General features: G+C 37.1%; 2 protein-coding genes across 2 annotated transcripts in view; both read left to right on the top strand.

The window, feature by feature from the left end:
- LOC132556526 (uncharacterized) overlaps window positions 1–1,679 on the top strand; it is a 36,692-nt gene extending 35,013 nt beyond the window's left edge. Inside the window, exon 21 of the mRNA XM_060220940.1 lies at window positions 1,619–1,679. Within this exon, the coding sequence (XP_060076923.1) occupies window positions 1,619–1,679 (61 nt within the window). The remainder of the gene's footprint in view (window positions 1–1,618) is intronic.
- Window positions 1,680–3,559: 1,880 nt separating this feature from the next.
- Window positions 3,560–8,752, top strand: LOC132556525 (uncharacterized). The gene is made up of 4 exons (XM_060220939.1): window positions 3,560–3,608; window positions 5,447–5,579; window positions 6,786–6,946; window positions 8,460–8,752. The coding sequence occupies exons 1-4, from the start codon at window positions 3,560–3,562 to the stop codon at window positions 8,750–8,752; spliced, it is 636 nt and encodes a 211-aa protein (XP_060076922.1).
- The last annotated feature ends 3,638 nt before the right edge of the window (window positions 8,753–12,390 follow it).

Here is a 12,390-nt window from a genome sequence, read left to right as displayed (position 1 = left end):
CTTGGTTTACCTCCATTGTCTGGTTTTATCTTTGATGTACCTGTTTCTTGGTTTACCTCCGTCCTATGGTTTTATCTTTGATGTACCTGTTTCTTGGTTTACCTCCGTCCTATGGTTTTATCTTTGATGTACCTGTTTCTTGGTTTACCTCGATTGTCTGGTTTTATCTTTGATGTACCTGTTTTATCTTTGATGTACCTGTTTCTTGGTTTACCTCCATTCTCTGGTTTTATCTTTGATGTACCTGTTTCTTGGTTTACCTCCGTCCTATGGTTTTATCTTTGATGTACCTATTTCTTGGTTTCTTGGTTTACCTCCGTTCTATGGTTTTATCTTTGATGTACCTATTTCTTGGTTTACCTCCGTCCTATGGTTTTATCTTTGATGTACCTATTTCTTGGTTTACCTCCATTGTCTGGTTTTATCTTTGATGTACCTGTTTCTTGGTTTACCTCCATTGTCTGGTTTTATCTTTGATGTACCTGTTTCTTGGTTTACCTCCGTCTGGTTTTATCTTTGATGTACCTGTTTCTTGGTTTACCTATCTTTTTATCTTTGATGTACCTGTTTCTTGGTTTACCTCCGTCCTATGGTTTTATCTTTGATGTACCTGTTTCTTGGTTTACCTTTGATGTACCTGTTTCTTGGTTTACCTCCGTCCTATGGTTTTATCTTTGATGTACCTATTTCTTTGTTTACCTCGATTGTCTGGTTTTATCTTTGATGTACCTGTTTCTTGGTTTGCCTCCATTCTCTGGTTTTATCTTTGATGTACCTGTTTCTTGGTTTACCTCCGTCCTATGGTTTTATCTTTGATGTACCTGTTTCTTGGTTTACCTCCGTCCTATGGTTTTATCTTTGATGTACCTGTTTCTTGGTTTACCTCCGTCCTATGGTTTTATCTTTGATGTACCTGTTTCTTGGTTTACCTCCGTTCTATGGTTTTATCTTTGATGTACCTATTTCTTGGTTTACCTCGATTGTCTGGTTTTATCTTTGATGTACCTGTTTCTTGGTTTACCTCCGTTCTATGGTTTTATCTTTGATGTACCTATTTCTTGGTTTACCTCCGTCCTATGGTTTTATCTTTGATGTACCTATTTCTTGGTTTACCTCCATTGTCTGGTTTTATCTTTGATGTACCTGTTTCTTGGTTTACCTCCATTGTCTGGTTTTATCTTTGATGTATCTATTTCTTGGTTTACCTCCATTGTCTGGTTTTATCTTTGATGTACCTATTTCTTGGTTTCCCTCCGTCCTATAGTTTTATCTTTGATGTACCTGTTTCTTGGTTTCCCTCCATTCTCTGGTTTTATCTTTGATGTACCTGGTGTATGGCATGATTAACTGATAGTGACAATAGAACACAATAATATTGTTTGTTTAATAACATGTACGCTTATAAGAAACATTCATAGTAAGTGAATTAATCATAACACATGATATCAGATAATGTTTTATTGTAATATATTTTGATTGATGCCTTTAGAGATTTACATTTTCATATAAAACGGTACTGAACACGAAAAAATAAATATTACAAAATTTATCTATATACGTTCTTATCTATTTCAGTAGATTTTTTATTGATTGATATTTACACTTCTGTGATTTACAGGAGGACTAGAATTCGACAGGAGAGAGTGGAGAACCAACAGGATCTGGAATGGTACAATTAGATACTGAAAATAAGTGAGTCTAGGAACTGTCCAGAAGCCAGAAACGAGGCGCCTCGTCGCGAAGCATTGATATGTCATTGTCATGACAACAGAAGATTGACCGTTGATGATACAAATGTATAACCAAGTTTATATTCATATTTTGATCATAAAACGATGTCCTGTTATACCCTAGTTTTGGTTCATCACAAAATGTCACTCAAAATCCATCATGTATCTACTTCAACCTACGGTTTTGTGCTGCAGCAAATGTTAGTATCTCACTTGTTAACAAGTGACGTCATTTGCACAACAGCTTACTGCTGAAGACTTGGACAGGGCAAAGCAGGAATGTACCAGGCCATTTTGACAACTATAAATTGTGATTTCATAACGGACATAGAGAGCGTGAAAATTTTGTCTATTTTTATCTATTTTTGTATATGATCTACTGGTGATATTGCTATAAATACAATTTGTGTATCTCGGTATTTCGAATAAATGTTATTGTTGAATATGATGCTGGCTTTGGTCTTTATGAAGCATTCATTTTAATCCATTCATTTATTTCATATCAATTTTATTAGAATTAATTTCATTTTGATATACAAGAAAAGAAGCACTTTGCCAGGTAACATAATAAAAATATTGATTCTGGTTCTGGTTTCTATAAGGTCATTTTAATGGACAACATGTTAGACAAGCGAATAAAGTGCTCGTCTAATGCCGTAATGCTGAATACTCGAAGTAGGTCGCAGCTACATGACGCTTGGATACAGAAGCGGGATATCTTTCAAACATAAAGGCTACGTTTTTATTTGTTATGTAGAATGAACATTTGTTAACATTTTGTTAGTAATCTAGTCTCGATATCTGGTTCACCTATGATTTGTGAACATTGAACATTACTCTAAATTTGGTGGAAATAATTATCAAATGCACATCTCTTATATTTGATGCTTTGCTTTCGACGACAAAAAATATCTACAAGTTAACAAAACAAGCTCCAGTAATTACAAAAATACAGAGACAGACTGACCGAAACCCCTACAACACTTGTTTGTACCCTACGATTTGCCATTGATATAGCGACCAATCGTTCACTTCTGATGATATTATTTGCCGTTTTATCTCGGCCTTTTCTGTAACTAGGATATGATCTATAAAAATTACAAAACGTATTGAATTATGGGACTAGTGCACCACCTTCATTTAGATTTTGACTTCTCTTACATTTCGTTTAGGGTTTTCCTCAATCGCCTCAAAATTTAGACTACATTAATTACGAGTCGTAGAAGGACGAAACAGCTGTATTGATGCAGTTTGATTCATTGGCTATACTGTATCAAACCCTAACTTCCTGGTAATTACTACAGCTATTTCTCGCCTTATATTGAAAGCTATCGTCCAGATATTTTGTGAAGGAACGAGGAAATTTAAATATGGTTTGTTATACTTTCTTCTTCACATTGAATTTAATAGAAAATTATAAAGGACAATAATGTTGCCTTATTCTATATGATATTCTTGCTTGAATTGGATCTTTAGAGAACACGGATGAAATAATGTACAACTTATGCTTTAGTTCCTTTCATTTAAACTAAATATTAATTGGACGAAAGACAAGAGTAAGTACAAAACACATTTTGACGTTAAAATCATTGTAATTTTAAACGTATGGAATATATACGGCTCTGCACGTATGCATTTAAATACGCATGTGTGTCCAGGCATGTTCCAAGACTGATTTACCTATTGGTGGGCAGTGCTCCAGTTCGTGATGTGTAAACAATCTACAATGACAATGCCAATAGCCCTTTAAATAATACAGGTAAAGTGTACATGTTATTCCCGTCGTCACGGGTCTGGCGTACATGCTATTTATGAATCTACAGACTAAAATGGCGAACTTCGTACTAGGCTCAGTCTTCGTCTTCCTTCATGTACTAGGTATGTGTTCAGCTTATGTATAATTTCAATTGGGTATAATATGATAAATCGTTTGTACTGCCATCGCCCTTTCAGTACAGGAATACGTGTATGTACGAGTGTGTGTTTTTGGAAGGTATATATAACATTCAGATAACCTACAACTTGCAAGTGCAGAACTTGATTATAACAAGGAACCTTGTCACGGTTTGTAGGAACCTGATTATACCCAGGAATATTGTCACGGTTTGTAGGAACCTGGTTATAACCAGGGACCTTGTCACGGTTTGTAGGAACCTGATTATAACCAGGGACCTTGTCACGGTTTGTAGAAACTTGATTATCACAAGGAACCTTGTCACGGTTTGTAGGAACCTGGTTATAACCAGGAACCTTGTCACGGTTTGTAGGAACCTGATTATAACCAGGGACCTTGTCACGGTTTGTAGGAACCTGATTATAACCAGGGACCTTGTCACGGTTTGTAGGAACCTGGTTATAACCAGGAACCTTGTCACGGTTTGTAGGAACCTGGTTATAACCAGGGACCTTGTCACGGTTTGTAGGAACCTGGTTATAACCAGGGACCTTGTCACGGTTTGTAGGAACCTGGTTAAAACCAGGGACGTTGTCACGGTTTGTAGGAACCTGGTTATAACCAGGGACCTTGTCACGGTTTGTAGGAACCAGATTATAACCAGGGACTTTGTTACACTTTATCAGGGACTTTTGTCACCGGTTTATTTAGGTATATGCAATAAAACGTGTCTAATGTGTCTGAACGGTATTACTACACCTAAGTTTGTTATCACTTTGTTTTAATGTTACATGGCATATTCACCTGCTAAACCATGCATACGAAATTTCATATGTTTGGTGCTAGTTTATTTAACATGGACATTACTAGAATGACTTCATGTAACTTATAAATTTTGAACTCCTACAAACCTTACGTTTATCCAATATCTTGTAATAAAACTGTGATTTTTAATGATATGTTAACCTTTCGTGTATCACTACAACAGGGACATTATTACATTAATAAGCTTACCGGTAATATCTTACTAAACCAGGGAAGTTATTATATAAATAAGCTTACCGGAGACAACATACTAAACCAGGGAAGTTGTTATATAAATAAGCTTACCGGATATATCATACTAAACCAGGGAAGTTATTACATTAATAAGCTTACCGGATATATCATACTAAACCAGGGAAGTTGTTATATAAATAAGCTTACCGGAGACATCATACTAAACCAGGGAAGTTATTATATAAATAAGCTTACCGGATATATCATACTAAACCAGGTAAGTTATTATATAAATAAGCTTACCGGAGACAACATACTAAACCAGGGAAGTTGTTATATAAATAAGCTTACCGGATATATCATGCTAAACTAGGGAAGTTTTTATATAAATAAGCTTACCGGAGATATCATACTAAACCAGGGAAGTTATTATATAAATAAGCTTACCGGAGATATCATGCTAAAACAGGAAGTTATTATATAAATAAGCTTACCGGATATATCATGCTAAAACAGGAAGTTATAACGTCTGATATTTCACACAAAACTGAAACCCTTCATATTCAAATCAGGTTCATTTACATCTTTATTCATATATATATATATAGATATAAATCTAATGTTTTCACTTGGAATGAAAGGTCACAAGGACTACAACATGTCTTAAGTTCATGATTAAAAGAAACGATACAAATATTTAAATGAGATCGTGTACGATCCAATATACCAGTCATTAGTAGTAATCACGAAACTAGCCTGTCCCAGAAAAAATCATATTTTTAACATGTAAACCAGTAAATGTGTCCGATTTGTATACATACAGGTACCAGCTTTGGCGGCGACTCGTGTTACGAGTACAGCTTCTCACTAGGACGCAGGACATACTACGCCTTTTGTGAGAATGGTTGTTGTGGATACCAGTACGACCGTGAGTGCTGTGACGATGATGGTTGGGTGTAAGTACAGTGTATATTGATTCTACCCGTCCTGTAACCGGGGTCTTTTTTTCAAATATCCTTCCAGTCGTATAGCGGTCAAACCCTAGTATGGTGTGCCGTGTATCTACAAAATGTGATATCACTTAAATAAGTTTAATTGAGTAGGTAATTGATAAATGTTTATCACAGTGGATACTTCTGCTTCAATTTAAGTGTTAAGAATTTGTTTCAACAAAAGGGAAGTGCGTTTAGCACTGAAGAACTGGTAATCGGCCTTACTTGTTCTTTATGAGGTAGCAGGAAACAGTTAATTTGCATTTTCCTGAAATTATTGGTTATGGTTGAGATATACAGGTATAGCAGTTTGATTGCGAAAAAAAATGTTATTAAATGTATACATATTCATAAACCACATAAATATTACATTAATAGTAGAGAGATAAAATTCTGAAAAAATAAACCCCCACATTGTCCACTTCAACATGACAAGACCAAATTTAGCAAGGATTTATTTTTATAGATTTTAATTAGAACCTTTACAATGGGGTAATCTAAGGAACAAACATATCACCCATAGCCACACCGAGAAGCTGTGTACTACTACCTTTACAATGGGGTAATCTAAGGAACAAACATATCACCCATGGCCACACCGAGAAGCTGTGTACTACTACCTTTACAATGGGGTAATCTAAGGAACAAACATATCACCCATGGCCACACCTAGAAGCTGTGTACTACTACCTTTACAATGGGGTAATCTAAGGAACAAACATATCACCCATGGCCACACCGAGAAGCTGTGTACTACTACCTTTACAATGGGGTAATCTAAGGAACAAACATATCACCCATGGCCACACCTAGAAGCTGTGTACTACTACCTTTACAATGGGGTAATCTAAGGAACAAACATATCACCCATGGCCACACCTAGAAGCTGTGTACTACTACCTTTACAATGGGGTAATTTAAGGAACAAACATATCACTCATGGCCACACCGAGAAGCTGTGTACTACTACCTGAGGTTCAGACATTACCTAGGCAACATAAACATCATATCGTAAGGGATATTTTGTTAATAGTTCAAACTCTGATATACTTGTTCATTATCACTTAATCTACATTGTAGAACCACAATAGTATCATTCGTGTGTATATTGTATTAAGTAACACTAAACAAGCTCCTGATATTAATATATGCCTTGTATGTTTTTTCCAGTGTTGGCATCATCATCGGCTGTGTCGTGGGCGGAATCATCTTTCTCAGTTTAGTCGCGTCTTGCATAATTTGCCTTGTGTGTATGACGAATAAAAAAGGCAACAGAGGCCGCGTCATAGCTCCACTTTCACAACAACAGGAAACTACCAGCTTGTCCTTCGGTGAGTATCGTCGTCATGTATCCTCTTCCTCAACAAGGAAGTACCCACTACCACGAAGAACGCCTTCGTTCTCTTGTTATGACACCTATCTTCCCAAGAAAGGTGAAAGGCGGTATACATATACAGTTGTGTACTATACTGAAGCGTATTTATAATAAATAATAATAATAATAATAAATGACTTTATTTAAGAGTCGATAACACTTTGAGTACAAGACCCTTCTAACAATTGGTCGACAGTAAAATGTACAATATATACAACATTAAGATTACAGCATCACATATGATATAAAGATCACAAATATCACAGTAAACTAGCATAATCATGAAGGACTAAGATGTACATCAATAAAACAAATGTAATGATAAAGGCATATAGTGAAGAGGTATATAAAAAGGTTATAGAGTGACTAATAATATAATAAAAGGATTAAATTAGCGAGGTTTTGTAAGGGATACAGGACTGATAATTAAAACAATTAATTGGCAACATTCATAAAGGTACCATATTTTCTTAGGGCTAAAATAAGACTGGCATAAAAATGTGGATCCAGGTTGGTAAGTTAGAGATAAATGTTTTACAATGAAATACATATATAATGATATAACATATAATGAAATATTTCGTACAATTTACATCCAGATCAAAGAGGAAATATATAGAGGACGTAATCATAAAAATGATAGAGTTTCTAGTTGACAACATCTTCGTTGGGTTTGGTGGTAAGATCTTCCAACAGACTATTGACATACCTGTGGGAACCAACTGTGCCCCTCTTTTGGCTGACTTGATTTTGTTTTCATACGAGGCTGAATTTATTGAAGTGCTTATTAAAACAGGTCACAAAGACCTTACAAAGTCGTTTAAGTTCAGATTCAGATATATTGATGACGTCTTGTCTTTAAATAACAAGAAATGATTTGAACATGTCCATCATATATATCCACCAGAACTGGAAATCAAACATTCGACAAACTCTTCTGCATCAGCTGCTTATCTCAATCTTTTCCTACGACAAACCAACACGGACAGCTTTCCATCACGTTATATGATCAACGTGATGATTTCAATTTCCCTTTTGTGCATTTTCCATTTCTAGACAACAATATTACTGCATCTCCAACCTATGGTATTTACACGTCACAGCTGATTCATTATTCAAGGGCTTGTTCCCATTATCACGATTTTCGTACACGAAGTCGTCAACTGACTGACAAACTCGTAAAGCAAAGGTTCAAAAGTTGCAGGTTGATGAAAATTATGGGGAAATTTCATGGTCGCCATAGTGATTTCATCGAGAAATATTCAATTTCTTTGTGTGATATGAAGCTGGACGTATTTGTTGCTCGTTAGTTAGCTTGTTTGTTCCGTTGCTGTATACATTGGTCTCATTTGAGAGCGAGACATGATATGATCATGTTGCCATGTTGATATTTTCTTAATGTTTTTGGATAAGTCAACGGTGAGGCTTTTTCTTCCTTTTAATGAGTTGCTCTGATTTTACTGTTTCAGTAAGTAACAATACGTCATGGGCTCACACCAGTGCCTACCCACAGCCTCAGCCTATAGGAAATCCCACGGCATACTCCCAATATGGACAACCTATGGGGCAATTTCCACAGCCGCCATCTTACGAACAGCTGTCCGTCCCCTCAACAGCGCCTCCGAAATATCCTTCGACGTCAGAAATATACGAATCTTCCAATCACCTACCACCAATAGGAGGCATTGATACTTACAGACAACAGTCTTCATCAGCACTTCCGCCAATCGGACACAGAAGTATAGACACCTCTACTATGTGAAATCGCTAAGACATAGTTGAACCTCCTAAGTACGGAATATATGATCTATTTGTCTCAAACAAGCCTTTTAAGATTGTCTTCCCATAAAAACAATTATTTTCATTATTATCTGAAACACTTTTACGATTGACAATGCATATGACACTCGGAGTTATGGCACCACAATGGAAACTATAGGAACAATCAGCCAATCAAAGCTCCTCGAGGTCATATCACACATTAATCGCAACAAAAAGTATGTAACGAGTGCCATTACACTGGTGGTAGGGTAGTTATGTGATAATCCAGTTTTTATTTTAAATTATATTTCACAAGCTTTATAATACCAGTTGTTGCTTGTCATTATACCCAAGTTGCCCTGTAAAAGTTATCAAACGAAAAGTGTAATAACTCCTGTTCCAGACAGTAATCAGATAGTTGTAAATACCAAATGCATGAAAGGTACCATTTACCGGCGTGAGTGTCCTCAGTACAATTTTGATATTTTATATAAAAATACTCCAATACAGATTATTTCTGATACCAGCCGCGATATCCATTCCTGTTATCTACAAACGAGACATAACTCATATCGGTGTTTAAATATAATACTACGATGGCAAAAGTTACAGTTAACTCAATGCATTACTGTCCACGTCACAGCTGTGATATTGATGTCAGTGTTTTACTGCCCACGTCACAGCTGTGATGTTGATGTCAATGTATTACTGCCCACGTCACAGCTGTGATATTGATGTCAGTGTTTTACTGCCCACGTCACAGCTGTGATATTGATGTCAGTGTATTACTGCCCACGTCACAGCTGTGATATTGATGTCAATGTATTATCGTCCACGTCACAGCTGTGATATTGATGTCAGTGTCTTACTGTCCACGTCACAGCTGTGATATTGATGTCAATGTATTATCGTCCACGTCACAGCTGTGATATTGATGTCAATGTATTATCGTCCACGTCACAGCTGTGATATTGATGTCAATGTATTATCGTCCACGTCACAGCTGTGATATTGATGTCAATGTATTACTGCCCACGTCACAGCTGTGATATTGATGTCAGTGTCTTACTGCCCACGTCACAGCTGTGATATTGATGTCAATGTATTATCGTCCACGTCACAGCTGTGATATTGATGTCAGTGTCTTACTGTCCACGTCACAGCTGTGATATTGATTTCAGTGTCTTACTGTCCACGTCACAGCTGTGATATTGATGTCAATGTATTATCGTCCACGTCACAGCTGTGATATTGATGTCAATGTATTATCGTCCACGTCACAGCTGTGATATTGATGTCAGTGTCTTATTGTCCACGTCACAGCTGTGATATTGATTTCAGTGTCTTACTGTCCACGTCACAGCTGTGATATTGATGTCAATGTATTATCGTCCACGTCACAGCTGTGATATTGATGTCAATGTATTATCGTCCACGTCACAGCTGTGATATTGATGTCAGTGTCTTACTGTCCACGTCACAGCTGTGATATTGATGTCAGTGTCTTACTGTCCACGTCACAGCTGTGATATTGATGTCAATGCATTATCGTCCAGGTCACGGCTGTGATATTGATGTCAGTGTCTTACTGTCCACGTCACAGCTGTGATATTGATGTCAATGTATTATCGTCCACGTCACAGCTGTGATATTGATGTCAGTGTCTTACTGTCCACGTCACAGCTGTGATATTGATGTCAGTGTCTTACTGTCCACGTCACAGCTGTGATATTGATGTCAATGTATTATCGTCCACGTCACAGCTGTGATATTGATGTCAATGTATTATCGTCCACGTCACAGCTGTGATATTGATGTCAATGTATTATCGTCCACGTCACAGCTGTGATATTGATGTCAGTGTCTTACAATGTGTCCACGTCACAGCTGTGATATTGATGTCAGTGTCTTACTGTCCACGTCACAGCTGTGATATTGATGTCAATGCATTATCGTCCAGGTCACGGCTGTGATATTGATGTCAGTGTCTTACTGTCCACGTCACAGCTGTGATATTGATGTCAATGTATTATCGTCCACGTCACAGCTGTGATATTGATGTCAGTGTCTTACTGTCCACGTCACAGCTGTGATATTGATGTCAGTGTCTTACTGTCCACGTCACAGCTGTGATATTGATGTCAATGTATTATCGTCCACGTCACAGCTGTGATATTGATGTCAATGTATTATCGTCCACGTCACAGCTGTGATATTGATGTCAATGTATTATCGTCCACGTCACAGCTGTGATATTGATTTCAGTGTATTACTGCCCACGTCACAGCTGTGATATTGATGTCAATGTATCACAGCTGTGATATTGATGTCTGTCTTACTGTCCACGTCACAGCTGTGATATTGATGTCAATGTGTCTTGTGATATGCCCACGTCACAGCTGTGATATTGATGTCAATGTATTATCGTCCACGTCACAGCTGTGATATTGATGTCAGTGTCTTACTGTCCACGTCACAGCTGTGATATATTGATGTCAGTGTCTTACTGTCCACGTCACAGCTGTGATATTGATGTCAATGTATTATCGTCCACGTCACAGCTGTGATATTGATGTCAATGTATTATCGTCCACGTCACAGCTGTGATATTGATGTCAATGTATTATCGTCCACGTCACAGCTGTGATATTGATTTCAGTGTATTACTGCCCACGTCACAGCTGTGATATTGATGTCAATGTATTATCGTCCACGTCACAGCTGTGATATTGATGTCAATGTATTATCGTCCACGTCACAGCTGGGATATTGATGTCAGTGTCTTACTGTCCACGTCACAGCTGTGATATTGATGTCAGTGTATTATCGTCCACGTCACAGCTGTGATATTGATTTCAGTGTATTACTGTCCACGTCACAGCTGTGATATTGATGTCAATGTATTATCGTCCACGTCACAGCTGTGATATTGATTTCAATGTATTACTGTCCACGTCACAGCTGGGATATTAATGTCAGTGTCTTACTGTCCACGTCACAGCTGTGATATTGATGTCAGTGTATTACTGTCCACGTCACAGCTGTGATATTGATGTCAGTGTCTTACTGTCCACGTCACAGCTGTGATATTGATTTCAATGTATTACTGTCCACGTCACAGCTTTGATATTGATTTCAATGTATTACTGTCCACGTCACAGCTTTGATATTGATTTCAATGTATTACTGTCCACGTCACAGCTGTGATATTGATGCCAATTATATCAAATTAATATTTATCCATATTTTTTTTCAGATGTATTACAATATGATTGTTCATATTTTGTTTTGTTTTTGATTTTTTCGTGTTACTTGGCTTCACTTTCTTTGATTGAAATGATGATTTCTTTATTAATGAATTGATTATCTTAGTCACTCTGTCCATTCATCCATATCTACATGTCGGATTAACACGACTTGTTACGTTCTTATTCTCGATATTAGATTTGATTGGCAACAGAATACTATCTCAACTGTAAAGAGTTCACGGTGACTAACCGCTTTAAACAACGAGGCTGTGTTTTTGTAACAAGGCTGGTGTTTTTGTAATGGGCTGTATCTTTGGAACGAGGCTTATGTTTTTGTAAGGAGGCTGCTGTTTTTGTAATGGGCTGTATTTTTGTAACGAGGCTGGTGTTT

Source organism: Ylistrum balloti, unplaced genomic scaffold, assembly GCF_031769215.1.
Source record: "Ylistrum balloti isolate Yb309-2 unplaced genomic scaffold, AGI_CSIRO_Ybal_v1 Utg370574, whole genome shotgun sequence".
NCBI classification, from domain to species: domain Eukaryota; kingdom Metazoa; phylum Mollusca; class Bivalvia; order Pectinida; family Pectinidae; genus Ylistrum; species Ylistrum balloti.
The sequence above is the reverse complement of the archived record's forward strand: the minus strand, read 5'-3'. Positions and strand labels throughout refer to the sequence as shown.